This window comes from Phytophthora ramorum (assembly GCF_020800215.1).
Source record: "Phytophthora ramorum isolate Pr-102 chromosome Unknown Phyram_PR-102_s0013, whole genome shotgun sequence".
Lineage (NCBI taxonomy): Eukaryota > Oomycota > Peronosporomycetes > Peronosporales > Peronosporaceae > Phytophthora > Phytophthora ramorum.
In genome coordinates, this window is record NW_027150659.1 from 697064 (window position 1) to 723871 (window position 26808).

Below are 26808 nucleotides of genomic sequence, written 5' to 3' on the forward strand. Positions count from 1 at the left end.
AAGGACGCGGAAACACAGAATGATGGTCCTTGAAGATATGCTCCATCATGTACCCAATCGGTTTATACGGGATTTCTGTAGTCAGTTCGTGAGGGTTTACAATTGCTAAATGGGGGTGGTGCGCTCGAGTTGGGGGCGAGCGGCCGCCGTGTGCGCTGTGGCCGTCGCGTGCGCCCTGCCGGACGCGTGGGCGTACAAGATCTTCCAGGCGAAGCTGCCAAATGGGGGCAACGTGCCGGGCGTGGCGGCGTTGGGACACGAGAGGCCGGACAGCGGTGGCCCCAACAACGACTTTGGCCTGGACTTTATCGGGGCCATGTTTAAGTGGAGCAAGGAGCTGTGCAAGAAGGACTCAGACGGGGACGGACAGACCAATGGCCAGGAGTTGGGAGATCCGTGCTGCGAGTTCGAGCACCGTAAGAACGAGCGTGTCCAATGGACGGAGGGCGTGAGCCACCCGGGAGACCCCGACTTGACGTCCGACCCGAAGCGTTGGGAGGGTCTCGTGTGTGGAGCGGGGGCGGGGGAAACGCAGGCTCAAGAAGAGACGGAGCTGGAGGCTACGGAGGCTGAAGTTGAAAAGGAGCAAGAGGGGCCGGAAGAGACGCAGGCTCAAGAAGAGACGGAGCTGGAGGCTACGGAGGCTGAAGCTGAGAAGGAGCAAGAGGAGAAGGACGAGACGGAGCTGGAGGCTGTACAGGGCGACGCAGAGCTGAACGTGGGGGCGCCCATGATGCGGTCGTCGGTGATGCTGTCGGCTGTAGCGCTGACGGTCATGGTGGTCTACTTGGTGGTCATGCGGGTGGGGCGTCGCTCCGCACGCAACCTGCCCATTTTCCGACAGCGAAGAGGACCCATGTAACGCAGGAAGGCGTAGAGGGGAGAATATATGTAGATACATCTAACAAGCGCCGCCGTCCTTGGTGGTCCCGTGCTCCAATACATTAGCCAGCTTGGAGCGAGATGGAGACCATGGCAGAGGACGCTGGAGCAAGTTGCGGCTGTTCATGAGCATGTTCAGTATCTCACGTGTCTTTGCGCTTGCCACGTATGCAGGGTCTCATTTCCCAATCGTCTACGCTCCGAATGCGTGCGCTCGTCGGTGTCGTAGCTGCCTTCGCGGCGTGTATGACGCCCCAGACACGGGGCTACTCCATGTACGCGATGCGCGTGCCCAACGGCGACAAGGTGCCGGGCGTGACGGCGCTGGGGCATGTGGACCCGGTGCTGGCCGGTCCGATGAACGAGTTTGGCATGGACATGATCGACGCGGACTTCCAGTGGACCAAGGAGCTGTGCATGAAAGACTCTGACGGGGACGGCCAGACCAACGGCCAGGAGCTGGGTGATCCGTGCTGCGAGTTCGTGTACCGCAAGCACGCGGTGGCGCGCTGGTCGGAGGGTGTATCGCATCCTGGAGACGCTGCGTTCAAGTCCGACCCGAAGCTCTGGGAAGACGTCGTGTGCGAGGAGACTGCGGGCAATGTGTCGGCTGATGCAGGTGAAGGTGCAAAGACAGAGGAAGTGGCGACGACGGCAGTGAAGGGAGAAACGGTGACGGAGGACACGGAGGAGCCGATCGAGGTGTCCAGCCAGAAGACGGAAGGTGCCAATGAGACGGCGGAGGACGAGGCTGCCGCGCAGAACGAGGAGGCTGGAGCTGGGCCGGCTCTCGCTTCGTCGAGTTTGCTCTCGGCTGTAGTCGTGCTCGGTCTGCTGGGCTTCGTTGTCATGCGGATGCGAAGGCGACAGGGCCAGTGGAGTCTGCTCCCGCAGCAAGAACGACGGGCACAGTAAAGTGGTGAGCTGGCAGTGCATTGTACAACATTCGCTCGTTCTCCTGCAGCGCTACGACATCTAGACCAGCTCAAATGCGATGCAAAGGATATAATACGCGACCATGTTTTAACGCGAGCTTTGTGCTCTAAGCAGAATGTCAAGGAATGCTCAGGCGCCGCAACATGAACCAAACCTGCCAACGAAGACTTGTCCTCGACTTGCCTTTCGCTCTGTCTCTCCTCTTTCACTTGCTCTCACTATGCATTCACAATGCAACGACAGCTACTCCGAAAGGATCGTCAATCGCGACGCCGGACTCGGACACTGCTTCAACACTTGTCCGCTGCATGACGCATGGGTCCTCCATCGCTACATGCACTAGATTTATCAATCAAGGCGCGCACATTGCATTCAACTGCAGTGTGGCAACACCTCAGCAGCAGAAGTCACGGCGACGATGGAGCATTACTGAGCCAGCTGTTGCTCGGTTCGTCGTCCACCCCGAAATACTTGATGGCCATTCCTCCACGTCTGCCCCGCCTCCTTCACAGCCTTTGCAAGTGCATCCCCAGTCAACGCAGCCATCCCCTTGAGCGGAGCTGCGGTGGCATGCCACGCGCCGTTGCAGAGCGGGGCTGGGCACGACTCTACGGTTCATTACGTTCCCAACGCTAGGGATCCGATAGCTCATAGACTGGTCACGTGGAACCGCGCAACGCAAAGTCTCGGCTTTTACCTGGCTGTCAGTCACCGTCGTCGCTCTGCCGTCTGGGTGGCCGAGGTCAATTCATTTCGCGATTGGAGAGAGCGTCGGTCGGTACTGTAGTCACGCGGCGGTAACGATCTCCGAAGTCATGTACGACCCGACCAACGACATGTACGACGCCAAGTCCGTGAACGGGATGGTGCCGCAGCCGCCCGCGAGCAAAATGGACTTCAGCACGTTCGACTCGCCGCTCGACTTCAACGCGAGCGGCGTGTCGTTCGACGACCAGGGCGGACGCTTCGTGGCCGGCGAGCAGTTCTACAACCACGAAATGTACGGCAGTCTCCGCAAAGGCGGCGCCGTGGACTTCCTGTCCATGGAGTGTCTGGGCCTCGTGGCCGCCACCTTCACGTCCATGCTGTCGTACCAGGCTCTGCTCGTGCTGGTGCAGCCCATGTACAACACCCAGCTGGGACTCAACTCGGCGGAGGTCATCGCGGTGGAGCGTCTGATCCAGATGCCCATGGCGCTGAGTTTCCTGGTCGGCCTCTTGTCCGACTGCTACCCGATCATGGGGCTGCGTCGCAAGGGCTACATGATCCTCGGGTGCGTCATCAACGCCGTCGCAGTGTTCGCCATTGCGGGCGTCAGCGCGTACCTCGGCAGTGACTCGACGGCGAGTAAAGGCATGGTGGTGCTGGCCTTGATCCTCGTGGCGATGGCCAGTATCGGCTGCATCATCACGTACGTGTGTGTACACACGCGCGTGATCGAGTACTCGCAGCGTGAATCGCTGCGCGACCGCGGTGCCATCCAGGTGTCGTACCTGATCTTCCGGCGGTTCGTGTCCATTTTCACGTCCGTGCTGTCGTTCCTGGCCTTGGGCACGGGCTCGGAGCCCAACATATCGGTGTCGACGGCCATGATCATCCTGGGGGTCATCTCGGTGCTGCCGCTGCCGCTGGTGTTCCGCTACTGGAACGAGGACGTGTACTCGCTCAACACGTCCATGAAGATCCGCAGCCAGATCCTGTGGAAGATCATGCAGCAGAAGGCCGTGTGGCGCATTCTCGCCTTCGTCTGGTTCTTCACGCTCTTCCTGGGCATCAAGTTCAGCGACTCGACCGCCGTCGTGAGCAAGTGGGCGGGCGCCAGCGGCGACAACTCGCTGCTCGTGAAGACGATCCAGGACTTCGTCATGATCGGCATCATGCTCGTGTGGCGCTACCTGTTCATCAACCGGCTGTGGCCCATCTTCTTCGCCTTGGCGCCGGCGTTCCAGATCCTGCCCAACCTGTTCGTGTCGCTCATGGTGGCACTCGACATCGCACGCGATCGCTTTTTCTACCGAGTCTTCTACTCCATGACCTACGTGTCGGACGGCATTGGACTGCTCAACACCATTGTGCCCGTGACTGAAATTGTCCAAGAAGGCTCCGAGGGCGCGTTGGTGGGTCTGACGCTCACGCTGCAGCGCTGCGTCAACATTTTCGTGGACACGAACGCCCATGGCGTTTTCCAAGGCACCAACTACTACAGCGCGGCCGACGTGGCTGCGGACACGTCGGGCGCGCGCTGGGACGTACTGCTGTCGCTGTTCCTCAACTACGCTTTGAACGCGTTGGCTTGGGTGGGGCTCTTCTTCCTGCCTTCCCAGAAGCTGGACGCGCAGCAACTGCGCATGTACGGAGGGTTTACCAAGGGCGCCAGCTTTGCCATTCTCGCCTTCTGTCTGGTCCTCTTCATCTACTCGTTCGTGGTGACGCTCATGTCGTTCATCCCGTCCACGTCATGCCTCACCCTTGTGGGCGGCTCCGGCTGCTAACGAAGCGGTATTTATGAAAGACCAGACTGTTGCGGATATGTCAATGAATGAAGTCGAGTGTGAAAAGCTATGATCTGGTACCTAACCATTATTGGGAAGTCTTATGCAGGTCTTCTTTGAACACTCGGTGGTGCACCCAATCGACTATCCGTGGTTTGTGTTGCTCACGCTGCACTTACTGCCGTGTGTACGCCAGGTTGCAGCTTACTTTACTGTGATTTCTTGTTTGCCATTCCCTGTTGCGCTGGTCCAGATGGAGCTGGCAGTCAATTACCTTGTTAAGATGGCAGAGTGAGCCTGCAGCACCTGGTTGATAAGACAGGGATATGGTACTGTGCAGCTGAGGATTAACCATGGTATCGCGCCTACGTGGACAGGATGGGCCTTGGATACTACTAGTACGTGGTGCAGAAGACCACTTGCCAACTTGCAGCTCGCTCAAGTTACCCACCTCGTCAAACTGGAGGAGGTCGTAGTCGTCGATTTAACAGGTCGTCTACGTCGGGAAGCGGCGACGCTGGCATCTACAATGGAGCTCAAGGTGGATTTCAAGCACCTCCATTCCCCGTCGTTCGACCTCAATGACGCTCGAGCGCTACCGCTCAACGCACACTCAGCAACTCAGGAAGCCGAGGCATCCGTCGTGGAAATCGGCGCAGGAGAGCCAATGTACAACGCCGAGATCTATGGAGGCCTACGCAAGGGCGGTGCGGTCAAGTTCTTCTCCAGATACTGCCTCGGTATCGTCGCCGCCACCTTTTCGTCGACGTTCGCGATCGAGTGCCTTACCAGCATGATCCAGCCCATGTTGAGGCAGCACTTCGGCCTCACCTCGGCGCAGTTGGCTGCGTCGCAGCGTCTGACGTCCATGCCGTTGATCCTGAGCTTCCTGTTCGGTCTGCTGTCGGACTGCTACCCGATCATGGGTCTGCGTCGTAAAGGGTACACGCTACTGGGCCTCGCGACCACGGTGGTGAGCATCTGGTGTCTGGCCGGCTTGAACGCGTACGCCGAGTCGTTCAAGACGGGAACGGCCGGCACCGGACTAGCTGTGCTCTTGATTGCGTTCGCGGCGCTGGCCAGCATGGGCAACGTCATGATGTACGTCAGCATCCACACGCGAGTGACCGAGCTTTCGCAGCGCGAGCCGTTGGGCCTGCGCGGCTCGATCCAGGCGACGTACCTGATCTTCCGCTGCGTCGTGTACGTCATCACGGACGCGTGCGTGTACGCGGTGCAGCAGTCTGCTACGGCGACGTCTTCGCACCAAACGACTGCGTTGGTGGTGTTCGGCGTTGTGATCGCGCTGCCGATTCCCATTATCGCCAAGTTCTGGGAGGAGAAGTGCTACTCGCTGCCGACGACCATGAAGACTCGCGGCCAGATCCTGTGGAAGATCATGCAGCAGAAGGCGGTGTGGAGCGTGCTGGCGTTCCAGTGCTTCTTCACGCTGTTCAACGGCATCACCTTCAGCGGACCAGCGGTCATCGTGAGCGTGTGGTCAGATGCTAGCGGAGACAGCGTGTTCATGCAGCAAGTGATGTACTATGGCGCGACGGTGGTGACGATTCTGGTGTGGCGCTACTACTTCATGAACCGTCCGTGGCGCTCGTTCTACGCCGCGTGTCCGGGGTTGCTCGTCGTGCCGCAGGTGATCGTGGCCGTTCTGGTGACGCAGGACATCCTTCGCGACCGACTGTTCTACCGCATCATGACTCTGTTTGGCAGCATTTCGTTTGCCATCAGCTGGATCGGCAGCATCATTCCGCTGACGGAGATCATCCAGGAAGGCTCGGAAGGCGCCATGGTGGGTCTCACGCTGTCGCTGTACTTCCTGGTCGGCATCTTCGTACAGACGAACTCGGTGGGGCTTTTCGAGGGCAGCAACTTCTACGATGTCGCTGGCGTGGCGACTGACACCCCGGACGCACGATCGGATGTGCTGAAGGTGCTGCTTCTGAACTACGGCATCAACGCGCTGGCCGTCTTCGGACTCCTCTTCTTGCCGCGTCAGAAGTTGGACACGCAGCAGCTTCGGAGTTACGGCGGATACACCAAGTGTGCAAGTGCCGCGATCGTGACTTTTTCGGCGATTCTGTTTCTGTATTCACTTGTGATCACCATCATGACGTTCATTCCAGAAACCTCCTGCATTCGTATTGCCGGTGGAACGGGGTGTTAGGTATGTCGACATGTAGAGGAAGATCCCGTAGTATTTGTAATTTATTTGTTGTTTAGTGGTTCTGTCCGTTCAAGATTGCTTCATGTTACTTTTAAACCGCACTGCTGGAGAGTAAAAGTAGACCCTGATGCCGAGATAACATTGTTTGCTGCATACATATAGAACTGAAGTGCGCGTCCTGCTCGATGCTACTCCGCTACATGTGCTCCAACACACTCGGTATGTCTTTCTGCTATGCTATTTTGATTGATAGTATCTTTGAGTCCAATACTTTAGTCGAATAAGGCGTACCAAAAGCAGGTACGGCTACTTTGGGTACTTCGTGTACAGGGTTAAAAGTATAATAGTATTTGTACTTCTTTACGACGGACAGAACCACTAAACAACAAATAAATTACAAATACTACGGGATCTTCCTCTACATGTCGACATACCTAACACCCCGTTCCACCGGCAATACGAATGCAGGAGGTTTCTGGAATGAACGTCATGATGGTGATCACAAGTGAATACAGAAACAGAATCGCCGAAAAAGTCACGATCGCGGCACTTGCACACTTGGTGTATCCGCCGTAACTCCGAAGCTGCTGCGTGTCCAACTTCTGACGCGGCAAGAAGAGGAGTCCGAAGACGGCCAGCGCGTTGATGCCGTAGTTCAGAAGCAGCACCTTCAGCACATCCGATCGTGCGTCCGGGGTGTCAGTCGCCACGCCAGCGACATCGTAGAAGTTGCTGCCCTCGAAAAGCCCCACCGAGTTCGTCTGTACGAAGATGCCGACCAGGAAGTACAGCGACAGCGTGAGACCCACCATGGCGCCTTCCGAGCCTTCCTGGATGATCTCCGTCAGCGGAATGATGCTGCCGATCCAGCTGATGGCAAACGAAATGCTACCAAACAGAGTCATGATGCGGTAGAACAGTCGGTCGCGAAGGATGTCCTGCGTCACCAGAACGGCCACGATCACCTGCGGCACGACGAGCAACCCCGGACACGCGGCGTAGAACGAGCGCCACGGACGGTTCATGAAGTAGTAGCGCCACACCAGAATCGTCACCACCGTCGCGCCATAGTACATCACTTGCTGCATGAACACGCTGTCTCCGCTAGCATCTGACCACACGCTCACGATGACCGCTGGTCCGCTGAAGGTGATGCCGTTGAACAGCGTGAAGAAGCACTGGAACGCCAGCACGCTCCACACCGCCTTCTGCTGCATGATCTTCCACAGGATCTGGCCGCGAGTCTTCATGGTCGTCGGCAGCGAGTAGCACTTCTCCTCCCAGAACTTGGCGATAATGGGAGTCGGCAGCGCGATCACAACGCCGAACACCACCAACGCAGTCGTTTGGTGCGAAGACGTCGCCGTAGCAGACTGCTGCACCGCGTACACGCACGCGTCCGTGATGACGTACACGACGCAGCGGAAGATCAGGTACGTCGCCTGGATCGAGCCGCGCAGACCCAACGGCTCGCGCTGCGAAAGCTCGGTCACTCGCGTGTGGATGCTGACGTACATCATGACGTTGCCCATGCTGGCCAGCGCCGCGAACGCAATCAAGAGCACAGCTAGTCCGGTGCCGGCCGTTCCCGTCTTGAACGACTCGGCGTACGCGTTCAAGCCGGCCAGACACCAGATGCTCACCACCGTGGTCGCGAGGCCCAGTAGCGTGTACCCTTTACGACGCAGACCCATGATCGGGTAGCAGTCCGACAGCAGACCGAACAGGAAGCTCAGGATCAACGGCATGGACGTCAGACGCTGCGACGCAGCCAACTGCGCCGGGGTGAGGCCGAAGTGCTGCCTCAACATGGGCTGGATCATGCTGGTAAGGCACTCGATCGCGAACGTCGACGAAAAGGTGGCGGCGACGATACCGAGGCAGTATCTGGAGAAGAACTTGACCGCACCGCCCTTGCGTAGGCCTCCATAGATCTCTGCGTTGTACATTGGCTCTCCTGCGCCGATTTCCACGACGGATGTCTCCGTGTCACGTGCATTTATTGGTCCTTGTAGTAATTCGATGTTGGACTCATTGTGCGCGAATATTGGCGACTGGAGATTCTTGAAATCCATTGTGGCCACTTGATGAAAGTTGGCAAGTGGATTTGTTCTACATGCAGCACTGTCATCCCCTTCTTCTGTCTTCTCGGACAATAATACAATCCGATGCATGGCGAGTTTGGAAGAATCAGGACTTGAGGAGTGCAAGAATGCCGTTGAATATATAGATATCAGTAGGAAGGACATTGACAAACGATAGCTGGATGTAGCCTCAACACAGCGCGTGGATCACTCGTTTGGTGTGTTGTTTCCGCGACGCGAGTCGTACTCGGCCAGGATTTCCTCCGCGGACTTGCCCGACGTCTCCGGCACGAGCTTCAGCGACAGCAGGTAGAAGATGGCGAGCAGCACCACGAATGGCACGTACGCGTAGTCCTCGAGCGCGTCCGAGATGTAGGGATAGGCCACGCCCACGACCAGGTTGCACAGCCAGTTGACGCCGATGCAGAGCGACGAGGCACTCGCGCGGATCGAGTCGGGGAACATGTCGGCCGTCATGACCCACACCAGCGGCCCCAGCGTCACGCCGAACGCGATGACGTACAGCGCAGTGAAGACGACCGACAGCGCCGGCAGATCCGCGATGAAGGACGCCGTCATGCCCACGGCCATCACGACCGTGCCCGCTAGTCCCCAGAGGATCATGTTGCGCGCTCCGAAGCGGTTGGCCAGCACGCCCGTGAAGAAGGCCGGCCAGATATTGATGAAGTTGATGATGAGCGTGCCGACGCGCGAGTCCGAGATGCCGGCGTCCGAGAAGATGCTGCCCGAGTAGTAGAACACGGCGTTGATGCCCGACAACTGCTGTGCACAGGAGAGCAGCACTCCTCCGAGCAGCTGCATGCGGTAGCGTGGGGCGAACATGGATTCCGTCGAGGTGGAGTCGTCGTCAGCGTGCGGTTTGCTCACTTCCAGCCACGACATGGCCGTGCTCACATGCTCTTCGCCGTACAAACTAGCGATCACCTCTCTCGCCTCCTGCGCTCGCCCTTTCGTGAGCAGCCACGCCGGACTCTCGATTGACAGTGTCGGCGCTAGAACCAGGTACAGCACGGCCAAGACGCACGGGAAGGCGGCAAGGTATCGCCAGCCACTGCTCGTGTTGGCGAAGAAGAAGCAGATCGCAGGAACTAGAATCCCGAGCGTCGTGAAGATCTGGAGACCCAGACCCAACGTGTTGCGCATGGGCGGAGGAGACAACTCGTTCACGTAGGCCCCGATGGTCCCCGTAGCGGTTCCAGACGCCAAGCCGGAGATCAACCGACCGACGGCGAACGCCCAGATGTTGGACACCGAAGCCTGCACGACCCCACCGAGGAGCATGAAGGCGCAGTTGCCCATGAGAGCCTTCTTCCGGCCGTACTTGTCACTGAAGTGGCCGCAGCACAGAGAGCCGAGCATGGCGCCGAAGATCCAGGCGTTCACGGCGAACGTCCACTCGAGCTTAGAATGGCCGGGGAACATGAGGCACGTGTCTTCCACCACGGGTCGAGCATTGCACGCGTCCGTGTCGTTGTACTGCGCCAGATTCATCTGCGCCGTCGACCACCCGCTCTGGAAGGGTTGCAGCCACGACAGCACCAAGCTGCTGTACAGAATCGGCTTGGGCCGGATCAGCCGAGCCGCGAGCTTGTTGGCCTCGTCGAAACGAGTGTGCGGCTTGGGCGAGCCCAGCTCCGCGTAGTTGTCCGTCATGGTGGAGACGAGTGCTTGGTAATGGTCGGAATGGGGAGTGAAGTTGGTGGCGACTTGGACTTCCTGGCTCGAACTTCAACTGCATAATCGACTGCTTCGAAAGGATCAGCGTATCGACGTCGAATGACTGGCGAAGCGGCTTTCGCTAGTGGGCGAGAAGATCTGCGTCGACAGTGGTCACAACTAACATCTCTTCGCGCCCTTCAACCTGGAGGACGCACTCTTCGCCCACGCACCAATGATTAGCAACGGCTAGACCAGTAACCGTGGCGACTAAGCGGGGAACACGCTGCAGCTTTTCGTACTCGATCATCTAGAATCGTGATGCAATGCTTGTCAAACAAGACTACAGTATCTTGAACGCAAAGCTTGCTGATTGATCCGTGCACCGCCTCAGCGCGCCGATTCTCGTGGTAATCCCCTTCAACTCGACGTTTGGATCACGGCCAAATCACCGCTCCAAACTTGATGAAAGGCTTGTTGCTGCGGCTACGGTACGGATCGAGAGTGGAGTCGAGTGCAAAGCTTGCTCTGGTTTCCTTGTCGTGTGGCATATGCTGGCCGGGAAATTAGTGACCGGCGCTGAATAGCGAGCTCTATCATAGATCGAGTCTATGTGATCCCCTTGCAGCTTGCACAAGGTCCATAGGGTTGCTTGCTCTGTACTTAGTATAATAGTAACTGAGTCAGCCCATCGTACAGATTGCTCGGTGCGCTGATGCTCAACTGGTAGCGACCTGCCCGAATCGACTCTGATTTGCATAAGCATCATTGTGGCGACAGGGAAGCAGTCAAACCTACGGCAGAGTGCTCCCAGCTGGGCTATGATATCTACCAAGGACGAGGCTTTTCAGCATTTTTTCAGCAATTGTACGCAGCTGAAAAGGCCACCTGGTACACCTTATGGGAGCCCGCCAACAAGCCGAGCCCCATGTGGCCCGTACGCCAGGCCTTCGTGCTCAATGGATTCCCGCGACTCAGGACCAGGACAAGACAAACCACTTGTCAACTTGCAGCTGAAGGAGCCTGATCCTTCCGACCGCAGACACACTGGACGAGGAGGTTCTAGTCGTCGACTTGTCGGGACATCTGGGTCGCGCGACCATGAAGTTGACGTCGTCGATGGAGCTCAAGACCGACTTCAAGAACTTCCACTCGCCCCCAGCCGATGCCAATGACGCCCGAGACATCGAGAGCTCAGTCGTTGACACCGGCGCAGGTCAAGCGCTTTACAACGCAGAGATCTACGGCAGTCTACGCAAAGGTGGCGCCGTCCAGTTCTTCTCGAGGGACTGCATCGGCCTGGTGGCTGCGACGTTCGCGTCGACATTTTCGGTCGAATGCTTGAGAAGCGTGATCGAGCCCATGATGAAGGAGCACTTTGGCCTCAAGACAGCGGAACTCGCGGCTTCGAGCCGGTTAACGGCGCTACCGTTGGTGCTGTGCTTCTTCTTTGGGTTGCTGTCGGACTGCTACCCGATCATGGGCTTTCGTCGCAAAGGGTACCTGCTCATTGGCTTGGTGACTTCGGTGGCTAGCTTCCTCGTGCTCGCTGGATTGGATTGGTACATCGAGAACGTGGACGCCGGCTCTGCAGGAACTGGCATGGCTGCTTCAATCATTACGTTTGCAGCGTTGGCAAGCGCCGGAAACATCCTCACGTATCTGTGCGTGCACACCCGAGTGCTCGAGCTGTCCCAACGCGAACCTCTCGGCATGCGAGGGTCCATTCAGGCTTCGTATCTCATCTTCCGGTGCTTTGTGTACATCGTCACGGACACTTGCGCCTACCTCATCTCGAGTGCGAGTACGCACCACTGCGTGTCGCTCTTGACTTTCAGTGTGGTGGTTTCCATGCCGACCCCGCTCATCTGGAAATGCTGGGAAGAAAAGTACTATTCCCTGTCAACCCCGATGAAGACTCGTGGGCAGATCCTGTGGAAGATCATGCAGCAGAAGGCAGTGTGGAGCATCCTGGTCTTCATGTGCTTCTTCACGCTGTTCACGGGCATCACATTCAGCGGCCCCAAGGTCGTCATCAGCGTTTGGGCAGGTGCCAGTGGAGACAGTGCGTTCGTGCAGCAGCTTTTGAGCTACGGAACGATGCTGCTGACAGTCGCAGCGTGGCGGTACCACTTCATGAACCGGCCGTGGCGGAGGTTCTACGCCATGGCAACGGTTCTTCTTGTTGTGCCGCAGTTGATCGTCGCTATCTGCGTGAGCCAAGACATTCTTCGCGATCGATACTTCTACCGCGTCATGACCATCTTCACCAGTATTGCAGGCGGAATCGGGTGGCTCGCCAGCATGGTTCCGCTGACCGAAATCATACAGGAGGGCTCTGAAGGGGCAATGGTCGGCCTCACGCTGTCGCTGTACTTCCTGGTCAACATTTTCGTGGAAACGAATGCCTCGGGACTATTCGAGGGCACCAACTTCTACAACATCGCGGAAGTCGCGACGGATGCTCCGAACGCGCGGGGGGATATTCTGAAAGCGCTCATCTTCAACTACGGGATCAATGCACTAGCGCTCGTCGGGCTTTTCTTCCTGCCGCGGCAAAAGCTTGACACGCAGCAGCTTCGAAGCTACGGAGGATACACCAAGTGCGCAAGCGCTGCCATCGTCGCTTTTGCGGCGGTGCTGTTCCTGTACTCATTGACTATCACCGCCATGACCTTCATCCCGGCAACGTCTTGCATGCGTATCGCTGGTGGCACTGGCTGCTAAACCTATGAAGTAGTTTTTCTACAGTATAATTTTGTAATTCATGTTGTCTTGCTGGCAAACGCAGGTATGCGAGCGGAACAGTGGAGATATAGACTGTATATGGATTCTAGGCCTCAGCAATCAGTCAATTCGTGTTCGAGACACAGTCTCTACAAGGTCATTATCGCAATCTCGATAATCTAAAAGACGAAGATCACTGCTCGTATGTTGCTTTTGGATTGCATGGTGATCACCCCACGTGATGTCAGTGCATTATATCCATTCGAACATAAATCCAGTTTTCTATAAGTATTCATAGAAACCAGGACCACCGATTTCAGTAGTTGTTTCCCATATTTGCCCTAGAGCTCTAATAAAAGTTGTGATTGCCTATTGGCATCTCATCTCGTTGACTGCTGAATCTGAACTCGCACGATTCACTTTGACTATCCCAATGATGAATCTATCCGAACCAAGAATCAATGTCTGTGTGGGGATTGCTGAATCAATTGGTAGTCTAGCTCCTCCAGAATTCTGAATAGTGCATACAAAAGTTGAAAACGACGAATTAATGACTTGAAATTGCAGGTAGCTAGCTATCTCAGGCTACGCGAAGCATTCTCGCAGAACGCCACATACTTCTCGAAGTTGTACTAAGTCTATCTCCTTACCCTTTGGCCAACCAAACGGCAACAGGAGTCCGTCTCCAGTCACCGTTGTGAATTCGAACGCACTCAGCTGGTCTTGCTCGACAACGAAGATTATATCCAATGTCTTCTTCACCTCAAAACTTCCGCAGCATCTTGAGCCATCGATACAAGTATTCGATACGGAAAGAATGCTTGTGAACACTCGTCACTTGCACCAAGCACACGTGCTGAATGCGTTTACACACCATGACAGCGTCGTAGCCACCTTGGTTCCCTTTCCCCGGCTTAATCCAAACTGGGTGAGCAGATGAAAGCTTGGGCATAACCACAACAACGGATTGATTCCACGACTCCAGCTTGTTTCCTGCCGCATCAAAAAGATCGAGACGCCCACTTCGAAGACTTGCGAAGAACACCATCTCCAGCATTCATCCATTCAATGCAGGGTTTGAGCTGTCTCGATACGTCGACATGAATATATTCTTGATAGTCCCTAGACGGCATCTGACGGCGATTAGTGTAGCAGCATTTTGACTGATCACGGGTGACACAACACCCACACCATGAGGTTGCGGGAACCTCCCAAGCAGTCGAGTGATGCCTGAAAATACAGGCAGACCATTCAACGAATCCACATACCACTCAATTTCGTCATCACGGCTGCAGTGCAGGAGTGAAACCTATAACAACAGCATCCACCTGCGTAGTAATACTTGGTCTCTACCAGAGCTGCGCGAGACATCTCTTCTCTCGGCAACACCCCAGGGACATCCAGATATGTCGACAAGCAGTTGAAAACCTCGTCGTCTTTATCCGCTTCAAGGTACTCGTCCAGAGTCCACGAGCACACGAGGAACTCCGCTGAGCGAGTCAAGATCTCCTCGTCATCTTGGATCTTACCACGGGTGGCCACAGAACAAACAAACGCGAGCCGATGCCGCTTCACCTCGTTTTTCTGAAGGAACTATCCGACGCACTTGTGTGTCAACTCAATAAGCTCGTCTCCAGTAGTCCATCCATCAACGAGGACTAGGTGGCGTCTCTTGTCTTCAATTCGTCCACATCCGACATCTCGAGAGTTCGCGTCTTCTGTTCGCCGCCGATCAGACGCACACACTGCCAATCCACCCGAGCCACGCGCTGCCCTCCTTGGCCAGGAAGAGCTGCAGCTGGTGTGCATCAATCTGGATTCTGCGTTTCTCCTCCTCCACTTCAAATCATCCACCGAGTCGCCGAGACCCACATCCACCGAGTCGCCGAGACCCACATCCACCGAGTCGCCGAGACCCACATCCACCGAGAACGCGTTGCCCGCTTCTCCAACGATCACGTAGCAGAGCTTTACAACTACCATTTTCCTTCAAGGCGAACCCGTACCGGTGGAGCAAACCGACGTACTTCAACATCTGCGACATGTGAAAAGTGCATCTGGACCGGAAAGATTGTATCCTATCAGCCGACAAATGTCTTGGATATGCAGCCATCATTCCACGCACCGAACTGTCCAATCAGATTCGTCCTCTCCAAGCAACGAAACCACTTCCCTTTTGGTAACTAAGGGAGAAAGCGAAGAATCTCCGGACCGCGACGCGCATTACGCAGCTCCCAAGGCCCCTCCCGGTCTCGCGCCAGCTCGTCCGGCGCCCCACAGCGTCAGTTGGCCCGTGGACCGCGTTCTCTGTGCCGAGAGCGACCTCGTAGCGGCGTCACGAGCCTCGGAAGAAGAAACTGGATATTTCTTAACGTTGAAGGTTTAATTCGGACTTCAAACGTAGGTTTTACTCGGTACAAACTCCGTTTTAGCCATGGAGGCGGTGCGCAAGCGTCCGCAGCGCGCTAAGAGCGCCAAACACAAGCCCAAGCAGGAGGAGAAGCTGAGTCTGAGTGACGACGAGGAGACAGCAGCGCTGCAGGCGGCAATAGCCGAGCTAGACGCCATTCAAACGCCAGACACGACGGATAAGGAGATCCAGCGGAATGAGGAGGACCTCCTGGCCCTGTTACAGACCTCCGAGGGTGCTGGAGAGCAGGAATTACTAGTGGCTGAAGGAGCGGGCTCCCAGCCGCCTAATAATCCTAATGGAGACGGTGGGAAGAGCGAGGAGAAAGAGATCCAAGCTGCAGAACAGGAGGAAAAACCCACTGACGTTGCAGAGGATGAAGATGCTGGAAGAAGTGACGTTGTTACAGGAGCAGAGCAGGAGACAAAGGTTGCTACGCCACTGATTCCTGATGGGGTTTCTGCACCTTCGGCCCCTGCTTTTGAAGAGGAACATTTGAGCAGTGTAGGTGTTCCTGGGCAGTTACCGTTGCAGCCACAGCCGAGTGCACCGCCCCCACCGCCTCCTGTTCGACCGTCGATGCCCCGTGCATTCCATGAGATTACAGTCCCTGCAGGGATTGATACAGCAGCTCCGTCAGCGCCACCGGATTTAGATGACGATGATGTGGCTATGGATGAGCACTTAAGGACTACACCGTCAGCGCCGTCGCTGTCGCCCACTGCATCGAAGAAATTGCACCGAGTGATTGCATCACCTCGGAATCCTGAGAAAACGAGTCCAGTAGCGAGAATGTCGGGGAAAGCAACTGCAACAACAACGGTGGAAGGGGCGAGTGTAGCAGTGCGCAATTCTTTTGCCAAATCTTATCAAGCCGAGAAGCAAGCAGGACTACACAGCATATACCCGGCGATACCACGAGAAGCCACGGTCGCAGCAGGTTCAACAGCACCGTCGAAAGAAGGAGTAGCCGATGGAGCACAGGCAAGTTACGAGCAGCTTCTCAAGAAAAAGCATATTCGTGTCAAGCTAGAGCCCTTCGTCAATTACGAAATGAACTTGATGCGGGCTGAGGCATCTCAAAAGCGTCAAGAAATGAAGATGCGTCACATTGAAACCAACAAGGGTGAGCTGTACGCGCGGATAGAGCGCTACTTGTTTTCAGAATACATTTTACACAATGCAGCTTCGACGATGGACGAGTATAAACAGAAAATCGATGTACTGGTCAAGAAAGGTAAGCGGAGACGTCGGTAGTAACCGTGCATTTTTCTGCGAGTACGATACTGACGTTTTTTTCTTCTTTCAACAGTGTGGACGCTGGAAAAGAAGCGGATATCTTCGTCCAAACGATGCGGTGACAACGTGGAAATTGAACAACAGATGGAGTTTCAGACTGCAAAGCTGGAGACGCTTCAACTCGAAAAGTTGAAAGCTCATCTGGATAAACTGCGGCAGTTGCGCACGGTGGAGGCATCTATGCATACATTTGACCGCGCGATTGCGTATTTTCACGTGGAGCAGTACTTGAACAGTGTTCTACAAGAGCCGACGCTTGTCGCGTTCCTGAACAAAACGAGTTTATCTTGTGGCGGTGTAAGGGGCATTGACGATTTGGATCTCATCCCTGAGAGTGCGAATTTTTATGAAGCACTGCCACAGGGTTCGTCTCTTGCTTCATCTGTGGATCACTTGAAATACTGTTTGGATGTGCTGATTTTCTTCGAAAAGAAGGTGACGCTGGGAGAGGAAGGGGTGTTTGGGCGTGTACCGCAGTCTTTCTATCGTGGTGAGCTTACTTGGCATAGTACGCATGCGAAAATGCATTACAGCGCAGCTGGAGGTGCAGGCATGGAGCGGAAGATCAAGTGCTATGCTTGCGGGAGCCTAAACGCACCTATGAAAGCGAATCAGTGGTGCAAGTTGTGCGAAAGCTGCGACGTGGTGCTGTATCTTCCGCCATCGTCTGTATCAACAAAGACGAACGAGTGGTTTACGAGTGTTCTGAGATTCCGGCAGTCGTTACAGAAGTGGATTTCAACGTGTATGCAAAGTCTTTTGCGCACCAAGTCGCTGCAAAATATGCCATATCTACTGATGCACGTGATGTACTTGCCACGGATATCAACGGACGAACGGTCGTGGTTCCTCAGATTTCTGCAGTTCCCGCGTGCAATGGTGCGGACCGACGGATCGCTCAGGAACGAATGGAGCGAAGATCTGGTGGATCACTACATCGCCATGCTACACCTGGTGTTTCATCCTGAGAAATTGCGAAGGATGTCGGTTATCGTTTCTAGTGGACCGCCTAACGGCGCCGCAAAAAGCGCAGCTGTGGGCATGACCGATAGCAAAGGTCTGGTTTCCCCCGAGTGGGTGTTATTGGAGAACCCAGAGATGCTAGACCGCTATTTTCTGTCTGACGATGATTTTGTGGCAGTATTGAACCAGTTTCCCAACACGTTTGCATTTGAGCAGCTGTTCCACTGCAGCACAGACGTGAAAAAGTGCTTTAGTCGAGCTCTGACGCTGGTGTTAGAGCTCACACACAGCTTGAGGGCATTCCAGGAGTTTGAGAAGCTGCCGACACGCATTGCACAGCTTCTTGGACAGCTTCTTGCTGACGCAGCGAATCTTCCTGGATCAGGCCGACCCAATGAAGCTGGAATGAAGGACGCCGTGTTCTACCCGACGTTGTTTGACCAGTTATTCCTTACCAGTTTGCATGGCCTGATGGCAGCTGACTGCAATCGCGTGGCATGGAAGAGTTTGAACTTGTTCCCGTTTGGCTCGTTGTCTGAATTGGCGAAGTGGGACGTGCTGGCTCTGCTATTGTTTAATCTCCACAGCTTACCGCTGGAGGCCAAAACAGCGTCGGGATGGATGCAGTTCATTGGTAAACCAACCTCTCAAGGTGTGGATACTCGTGCGCTGGCCCGTCAACATTTGTATGACCTTATTGAATCAGATACCGAGAGCGCTGTGCATTTGCTGAATGCTGTGGCTAGTCTTGCTGCATCTTGTCGGTCCGGAACTTCTTCAGGGGGCAGTCGCTTTGGCGAACGAAATGATCTGGTGTCTGTCGCGGTGCACGAGCTGTTTATGGCTGGGTACACCGTGGGACCCTGCCAACAAGCTCTCGGCGAAAATGGTGAGCGGGCGGCAGGACCTCTCAGCACAATTTGTCTAGCACATCCATGGGTTCTGTCGCTTCTGATTACACTGCTATTCAAGTATCACGAATGTGCTGCAACGTGGATTCACGTGTTCGAGACTTTTCCGATCAATCGCTGGATGCCTACGCCCCAAGATTTGCTCAATTTACAGGAATGGCTTCTGCTAGAAGATACGGGAGCACCACGGAGTGCGCTGGCTCGTTTTCTTTTGGACCACATCAATTGGGAGTATGATGCGAAACAACAGCGATTGTTTACGGATGCGATGTTACACCGCCAGGTAGCCCTTATGGTTGCAGAGGCATTGGTGCTCTACAAGACGCGGCAGGAGCGGGCAAGTGACCCGGAGTCAGCTATTGTACTGTCGGGTGGAGGATCTCCTCAGAAATTGGAGGTGACATCAATTGCCAAGTCGATTCGTCGGGCGTTATGGCTTGGCGAAACAATAGACTTTGAAAAGTGGTGCTGGAAGTTGATGCTGAAGTTGAGATTTTACTCGCCCAAGACGCATGAGCCACTACTGCCTCTCATTGATCTCCGTCATGATCGCTCGCGGGAGGCGCTGACTCTGCGTCGCTGGTTTGCGGGGGCCTCTGTTTTACGGGTGCTCCCTTCCCGCAAAGTGTTTCCATTTTATACGTCGCTCGAAGAACAAGTTTCCCATATCGGAGATGGCGATAGCGATAGGCATCGTCTCGTGGACGTCGGATTTGGTGGAAGCACCGGAGCCCCAATTCAGCAAGAAGGTCGGATGCTCCTGACACCGCAAAATCCCAGAGTGATGGGAGGGGACATCGAATCCACTGTTGCAGCCACTGCAGCTCCACGCACGGAGCCTATTGTGGCATATGTAATTTGCCAGATGACGACTTTTGTTTTCAGTGACCGCCTGGATAGGTGGGAGCCGCTATTAGTGCTGCTAAAAAGTGAGTTTTTCCCTGCGGCTATCAAGGTGGTTGACAATTTGATCCCGATTTTGTCGCGGCTCGAGAAGACGAAGGGTTTCTCGGCACAGCCAGAACCAGCGTCAACGCCTCAAACTGAAAGCGAGAACGAGGCAAAGACTGCAACTTCAAACAGCGAAGATGATGGAGAGGCGATTATATCCGCTGACGAAGCTGAAGCTGAAACACCAGTACAAAGTGGAGGTGTGACGATGGAGATTGACAACGAGCTGGAAGTGTGTATGGCTGCGATACACGCCCTGTCCACTGACGAGCTGCTGAGCCTGTTGAAGTCGTTGCATGAGTTCTCGTACATCAACACAGACGAACTCCATCGCATGCAAGAAGTTCTGAACAAAGGCTATATTGGAGGGTGGGAAAGCACGGCAAAAGAGCGAATACTGGCGAAGCTTCGTTTTGTGCGTGAGTGCAGCCGTTATTTGCATCCTGTCGTGTTCCCCGCACTCATTAACGAGTGCTTTCCGCAATCGAGCCCGGTCTCGGTCACGACTTCTGCTTTATTCCATGGAGCAATGTCATGGATTTCCTCGGCGCTAGGTGGCGAAAACAGTACGGGGGCTCTATCCCCATCGGCAGCATCATCGACGACTGCTGCATTATCGATCCGAAATTCTTCGTTGACAGCCACTACGGCTTCCCTAGCGATGATAGCAGGCAATGAGTATTCACCGTCAACGAAGTCGCTGTGTGCTTTGATTCAACGCTCCTTCGAGTATTCTGTCGACAACTTGTCGCTTACGGAGTCCATGCGGTTCTGGGTGAAGGCGGTATTACAAGTGCCATTTTGGTACGAGAATTCTGCTTTCCGGCATGTTTTGGACACTGTGCTAAACTGCAGCATGGAAAGTTCATACGATTCGAATGTTGTCCGAAGTGCGGTCAGTACACAAGGCCAATCCTCCGATATATTGTTCGAGATGGTGGGCTTGCTTGAATCGGCCTTTGACGCTTTCTGCCAGCGTGCTGGCCGGCGAGAAGAAGACTCCGGACAACCAGAGCAGCAATTCCTTGAGAATGAGCCTGTTATTGTTATGAGTTTCTTGCCTGCGGTAGCTGCCTCGGCGACATTTGCTTCAATATTTGGTGGTTCGTTTGATGTGGCGCAATACGTTAGTGGGTGCCCACATTTGGCCTTGTGGAACTTGCTTGTCGAAACACGAAAAGAGGTTCCATTATTTCTAGCTATGGGCCAACTCATGATAAAATATGAGCCAAAAACGATGAAAAAGTTGGAGAAGATGAAGAAAACTGAGGGGAGACTAGCAACAGCACTTGCCGCTGTGCGGGATGGGACAAGCTTGGACGATCAGGCTGAGGAAATGATTTACGAAGCCCCGCGTTTTACGTCGCGTGTAGGCAACCCCTTTGCGTTTGGCCACACCAGCCTGGATTCACTGTCTCAGTACAAAATCTACCGCTGGTGTAACTACTGCTTAGATCTACCCGAGTCCGAGTCCACCCAAATTCTCTACTGGCAGGTGTTCTTTGCATTGTACTTTGCAACTGCGGGTGGATCGCACGTGTTCGGGCATCACTTCTTGGATCGTTCAGGCAGCCGGAGCGCTAAGCGTGTTCACTTACGGAAGCACCTGCAGACTAAGTTGCGAAAGCTGGTAAACTACTGCTCCAACCAGGCCCAAGTTGTGCTAACCGCTACAAGCGGCTCGGGTGCTAGCGCTTCAAGTGGTGTGGGCTCTGTGATAGAGTTGAAGGAGAAGAGATACGCTCACTTCGTCGCTCTGTCGCAGCTCTACTCTGCAATGGATGCGTGGTTGGAAGAGAAGGATCCAAACCAGTGGCTTAAAGAAGAGGAGTTGACGGGTTTGCCACGCCATTACGAGGTTGAACGACTCAAAGATGTCCTTCGCCTCAGTGACGCGTTGCTAAATTCTCATTCTGACGATAATAATTGGTTTGACTTGCCTTTGTGGACAAACTGGTGTGGTTTCGAATTCACTGTGCGGCGTACAACACCTCAAGTGGCAAGCTGCAACGATCATGACACTAGCAGCGAGTCTATGGCGCCGTCATTGTCGACTCCACTTGCTGCAGTTGGCGAAGAAGATGACTTTGCGTTTGTTGAAGAGGCATCCGAACTGGCAAGACGCCACAGCAGCTTTGGCGGTCTTGCTGGATTAACCGCTCTCAGTATTCGACCTTTACCACAAGTGGCAGATTTGTGTGGACCAGCAAGCTTGACACAGCTGCCAGCGGTATCTGCCGTTCTTTCAATGGAGAGATGTGCGGTCACACCATCTATTCCTCTGAATAAGATGGGCTTGAAGGCGTTTGCAATGAAGTTCTCGGAGAATTTATCTGTGCTGGTGGCGCTTGACTCTGAAATGGTGGACAGTGTGTCGCGGCTTTATGTCAGCAAGGCAAGAACGGTGACGCAGAGTCTGACATGCCCGGAAGGTACGAGCTGCCGCAGTCCCGCGGCGTTCCGCTTCGAGTTCTTAGAATGGATGATGGACTCGAGAATGGACGATGCTATCCAATCAATCCGTGCGCAGGGAGAACGCTGCGATATGCGGTCTATGGTAGTAACGAATGTTATGTCCTCACTGAGTGAACACAACCAGGAAGACCCGACACTCTCCTCGGCAACGCCATTCGCAGCTGAGCAATTTCTTGAGCTTGATGGAGACGGGTTTATGTTGTCGCTTCAGATTCTGCTCATTGACCAAGTCGTGCGAACACTGGATTTGGAACACCAGAAGCTCCAGCGTCAAAAGAAAACGCTGGAGAGCGAGGCACCACTGGCTACGGTCAAAGACGAGGAGAACGGAGAACATGACGAGACAAACATTGTTGAGGCAGATAATGCACCGGAGCGTGAGCTGCTCAATCCTAGGGAGGAGAATGAAAAGCAGATAGAGCACCTGCACAACAAGGGGCTCGAGTGGTTTCGTCTCCTCACTGAGCTGGACACGAAGCTGTCACGCATGGTGCCGCCGTTGCGCGAAGCGTTATGGCGCTCTATTAAGCAGCTGGGGCTGAGCTTTGTGTGCGTGGACGAGCGTGAGACGTGCACGCTACTTCAACTGATGCTGGAAGATCCATCACGCATTAATCTGCTCAGCGACTGTTTCTTCCCAGCAGCTGCGCCGTCGCGTTTTGTTGAAATGTTTGCTAAGCTTATGAGTGCTAGCAGTTCCTCCAAGCTCTCGAGCGAACAGAAGCTCACGCTGTTGCGCCGCTTCGACTTCCGTGCGTGGTTACAGACCAAGAGCCCCCAGAGCCCCATTAAATTTGATCGGGACACTGTTTTGTGCATGATTCTGGGTGACATTAGCCACCAGTTTCCTGCAGACCGTAGCCTGGTGGATAGTGGTCGAAAGGCCAAGGACAGCAACGCTTCTCAGCATTTGGGCGAAGTGCTGCGTGTATACGCAAAGGTATTGCAACTGATCTGTTCTGCTCATCTGGAAGATCACGTTGAAAAAATGGTGCACGCGCTGGTTGGCGTCCATGACGACTACCGGTTCCAAAACGCTACTGTCGGTAACGGAGAACCTGCCTCATCTGCTGGTGGGGATGACGACCCCAGTGCCTCAGGGTTGGCGGTGCTTCCTCGTCCGGTGGATGCGGTGGTGTGGGAGGCTCTCGTTGGGGTCCCATTGGCTGCCTGGAAAGAGCTGCCACTAATGCTGATTCAGTCTTGCGTTACGTTCCTGAGTCAGCACATGACGTCTTTGCGGTGGCAATGTGGGTTGTCTTCTGGTGGTAGCTTGGCTACAGGAGGAGGTCTTGGCAGCGGCAGTGAGTTACTTCGAGGAAGACAGACGTCAAGCGTAGCTACTGCTTCAACCGCGAAGTATCCTATCGTATACTGGCAGCGTCTTGGCGTCCTCAAGAGCTTCCTGGACTTGTTTACACTTTGCTGTCGTGTTGCCCCTGAGCAGCAGCAGTGGGGACTTATTATAGCGTTTTTCGAGCCTCTGCTTTCGACGTTGTACCAGCCCGCTACCAATACAGAGGGATCGGCTATCAGTGCACCATGGTCAGAGCAAGACACGATTTCCACGGGGACTACGATTTGCTCGTGCTTTGTTGCTACATGCTCCGAGTACCTCAAGAACCACCCGTCAGCCGGGTCTCAGCAGCGAACAGCCGTGGGAAGCTACAGCGATGAGACGGAGCTGACTCAAACGACGAAGCTGTCTCAGATTTGGTCTTTCTACCTAGCGGTGCTTGTCCCGCACGCACCGACCCACATCTGCAAGCACTTCCATCAGTTCGTAACGAGGTTAGCGTGGGAGCACTGGTGTCTCACTCTGGAGATCGTGCAGCAGATGCGTGAGCTCATTCAGATAGAGAAGCAGCAGTTGACAGGGGTGGCTGGCAGCACAGAGCAAATGCTTCCTCCGGTACACTCAACGTTGTCCCCATATCCATTCGTTTCATGGTTAGTGCGGGACATCCTTTGTCGCACTACGTGGAAATCGACAGACGCGTGGCTTGAAGCACAAAGCGAGGCGGTGTGCTCGTCGTTTCTGCTGGAATTCGCGAAGCTGTGTCTGGAGCTGGTGCTGGACATGCCCCACTTTCAGGTTCAGTCTGGTCATGCAGCGTCAACGAACGTGCTTCCACCTTACTTCGTCAATTTCATCAAGCAGCAGTCGGCCTTCTGGATGAAATGGAAGATGACAATGGGAGATTTGGACACTCTCAAACAGTTTACTTTAGAGGCGCTGAAAGAGCCCCTTGAAAGCCGATCAAACCCAAGAAATGGATCGAGTATCGCTCCAGGGGGACCCTTCCCAGCAGCACCAAGCGCAGCGATGATGCAAGACGCGTTTACAAGACTGCAATTGGTACTTCGGTTGTTTGGGCAGATCACAATATTGCACCACACCAAGGTTCCAAGGCGGGAGAGTTTGCAGCGGGTGGGCCTTTTCCTGAAGCTCCTTTTCGGTGTGTTTGAGGTAAACGATCGCGGCGGTCTGGATGGCAATCGCTACAACTCGGAGTATGCCGCGTGGTTGATGGTCTTATACGGATCTAGTTGCACTGCGCTATACGAGAAGCTAGACGAGATCGTGCACTTTTACAAGCAAGATGCCGGCAAAGAAAGTGGCGAAGCTGCCAAGTGCGTTGACGAGTCCAAGGACGGTGTCTCGGAAGAAGATCTGACTGCCGCAGTGTCGGAGGTACTGCGGTTCTGTAATTTGTCACTGGTGGAGGTCTTCTTCAAGCAGATGCAAAGCAGTCCGAAGGCTGGCAGTGGGGGCAGTGGAAACACCTCTTCATCCGCGTCAGGGAGTGGTTCTCTTAACTGGAACAAATGCGGCAATGTGGTGTTCGTGGAGATTGACGCTCTTGTGCGCGACTTCGCGTCCAGCCAAAAGGCATTGCAACAGCGAAATTACCGGGGTCAGCAACATTCCTCCGACAAGGAAGAGGAGGCAAGCGGTACAACGATTTCTTCGACTCAGTCTCCAGCTGAGGCCATTGGTACACCGCTCGGGAAGGTGCTGTGGAGTTTTCTAGCCTTCCGGGGTGGAGAGCTCGCTTGTCTGGCTGCGTGTGGACGTGCTCTGGCATCGGTACACGTGATGAGCCAGGTAGCAGAGAAGAGCATTGAGAAGTGGGTCATCGAGGAACGTCGGGGGATGTGGGACGCCTTGGCGCTGCGGTTGCAGGTGCCGGAGCTGAGTGGCGAAGAGTTTGAGGGGGCTTGCTTGGAGCAGGGCAAGCTGCTGACGTTACAGGTTCTCTTCCTGCAGCAGTTGCGCCGTGCGCCTGTGCTGACGGAGTCGCTGAGTCTGGCGCTGCTGACAAAACTCATGGGTTGGATGGAACGCGCTCGTGTGGGTAGCAGTTCGCTGGCGCAGATGAAGTTGCTGTTTCTGGCTGCTGAGGTGACCAACTTTGTGTGCAAACCGCTCGCGGAGGTGTTGCCGTCGACGCTGAAGAAGCAGATGCTGCGTCAGCTGTGCGATCTGCTTCTCGAGCTGGGCCACGCGCGTCGCAACAACGGCATTATGAAGGCCATTGGACTGGGTGGCTCGCTGCAGTACGGCGTCGAGTTCCACGTGTCTTGCCTGGCTGCTGGCATCTTCCTGCGGCTGCAGACACGGAACGGCGCGCCGCTGCGAGTGGACGATCGCATCTCGTTCAAGATGACCCGCACGACTGAAAAGCACCTGCGATCGCTAGAGACCATGCTACAGAGCAAAGACGCCTTTCAACTGGGGCGGCGCGCAGACGCGTTGGTGGACTTGGCTCGAGATGCACGTCGAAGCCTCGCGGACCAAGACGAGTTTTTTGTGACGCTCTTCTCGAGCATGTATCCAGCTCAAGGATGGCTGCTGGCAAAGTGCCTGCCGTAGGAGCAAGACCAATAGAAAAAAGTAGTGTAGTACCTCGTAGTAATTATGATCAGACCCAACGAAGATGAACGTCGGTTTATTCTGTTGTCTTACAAGATGCACGGCAAATGCAGCTGGGTGAGCAGAAGAAAGCTGGGGCGTAACCACAACAACGGATTGATTCAACGACTCCAGCTTGTTTCCTGCCGCATCAAATAGACCGAGATGTCCACTTCGAAGACTTGCGAAGAACACCATCTCCAGTATTCATCCATTCAATGCAGGGTTTGAGCTGTCTCGATACGTCGACATGAATATATTCTTGATAGTCTCTAGACGGCATCCGACGGCGATTAGTGTAGCAGCATTTTGACTGATCACGGGTGACACAACACCCACACCACGAGGTCGCTGAGTGATTCTTGAAGATGAAGGCAGACCATTCAACGAATCCACATACCACTCAATTTCGCTATCACAGTTGCAGTGCGGAAGTGAAACAAGGAAAGTTGCTCTGGAGACGTACCCAGTAATACCACACAGCACAATCGATAACAGCGGAGCGATCAAAGATCAAACACCGTCCACTCACAGGACGCTGAAGGTGACTCATCCCAGCTGCGATTGCTCCGGTTCAAACTTCAGTTCTTTTCGGATGTCTATCTAACCCGTCACCGACAGTGGAGTGCGATCCGACCTTGAAAGGGGAGCGGTGGGCGAGCTAGGGGAATATTTTAGGGTGCACATTTTATTCACGTGTGCTAAAGCAGATTTTCAGGTGGATTGATACATTGAAAGTTTATCACGAGGATTTCGTCTGTCCGAGGTTTTCACGTGCGGTCTGCAGGTTTACACGTTTTTGTTTTGCGTGCTCGTAGATAGGATTAACTGCCGCGTTTCTTAACTTGTTAATGTGTAAGGTGATCATGGCAGAAAATACTGCTACTAGTAGTAGCTTGCTGA

At 54.6% G+C, this 26808-nt stretch overlaps 7 protein-coding genes across 7 annotated transcripts; 6 read left to right on the plus strand and 1 right to left on the minus strand.

The window, feature by feature from the left end:
* Positions 1 to 109: 109 nt before the first annotated feature.
* On the plus strand, positions 110 to 862 carry KRP23_11880 (Temptin; the record flags this gene model as incomplete). Its single annotated transcript, XM_067882460.1, has 1 exon — positions 110 to 862. The coding sequence occupies one exon, from the start codon at positions 110 to 112 to the stop codon at positions 860 to 862; it is 753 nt and encodes a 250-aa protein (XP_067740051.1).
* A 224-nt stretch (positions 863 to 1086) lies between these two features.
* Positions 1087 to 1797, plus strand: KRP23_11881 (Temptin; the record flags this gene model as incomplete). The annotated part of the gene is made up of 1 exon (XM_067882461.1): positions 1087 to 1797. One exon carries the CDS (start codon positions 1087 to 1089, stop codon positions 1795 to 1797), a length of 711 nt encoding a protein of 236 aa, XP_067740052.1.
* An 836-nt stretch (positions 1798 to 2633) lies between these two features.
* Positions 2634 to 4310, plus strand: KRP23_11882 (uncharacterized protein; the record flags this gene model as incomplete). Its single annotated transcript, XM_067882462.1, has 1 exon — positions 2634 to 4310. The coding sequence occupies one exon, from the start codon at positions 2634 to 2636 to the stop codon at positions 4308 to 4310; it is 1677 nt and encodes a 558-aa protein (XP_067740053.1).
* Positions 4311 to 4839: 529 nt separating this feature from the next.
* On the plus strand, positions 4840 to 6492 carry KRP23_11883 (uncharacterized protein; the record flags this gene model as incomplete). The annotated part of the gene is made up of 1 exon (XM_067882463.1): positions 4840 to 6492. One exon carries the CDS (start codon positions 4840 to 4842, stop codon positions 6490 to 6492), a length of 1653 nt encoding a protein of 550 aa, XP_067740054.1.
* Positions 6493 to 6926: 434 nt separating this feature from the next.
* KRP23_11884 (uncharacterized protein) lies at positions 6927 to 8441 on the minus strand (the record flags this gene model as incomplete). Its single annotated transcript, XM_067882464.1, has 1 exon — positions 6927 to 8441. One exon carries the CDS (start codon positions 8439 to 8441, stop codon positions 6927 to 6929), a length of 1515 nt encoding a protein of 504 aa, XP_067740055.1.
* A 2913-nt stretch (positions 8442 to 11354) lies between these two features.
* On the plus strand, positions 11355 to 12980 carry KRP23_11885 (uncharacterized protein; the record flags this gene model as incomplete). The annotated part of the gene is made up of 1 exon (XM_067882466.1): positions 11355 to 12980. One exon carries the CDS (start codon positions 11355 to 11357, stop codon positions 12978 to 12980), a length of 1626 nt encoding a protein of 541 aa, XP_067740056.1.
* Positions 12981 to 15414: 2434 nt separating this feature from the next.
* On the plus strand, positions 15415 to 25866 carry KRP23_11886 (Ectopic P granules protein 5-like protein; the record flags this gene model as incomplete). The annotated part of the gene is made up of 2 exons (XM_067882467.1): positions 15415 to 16627; positions 16703 to 25866. 2 exons carry the CDS (start codon positions 15415 to 15417, stop codon positions 25864 to 25866), a joined length of 10377 nt encoding a protein of 3458 aa, XP_067740057.1.
* Between the last annotated feature and the right edge of the window lie 942 nt (positions 25867 to 26808).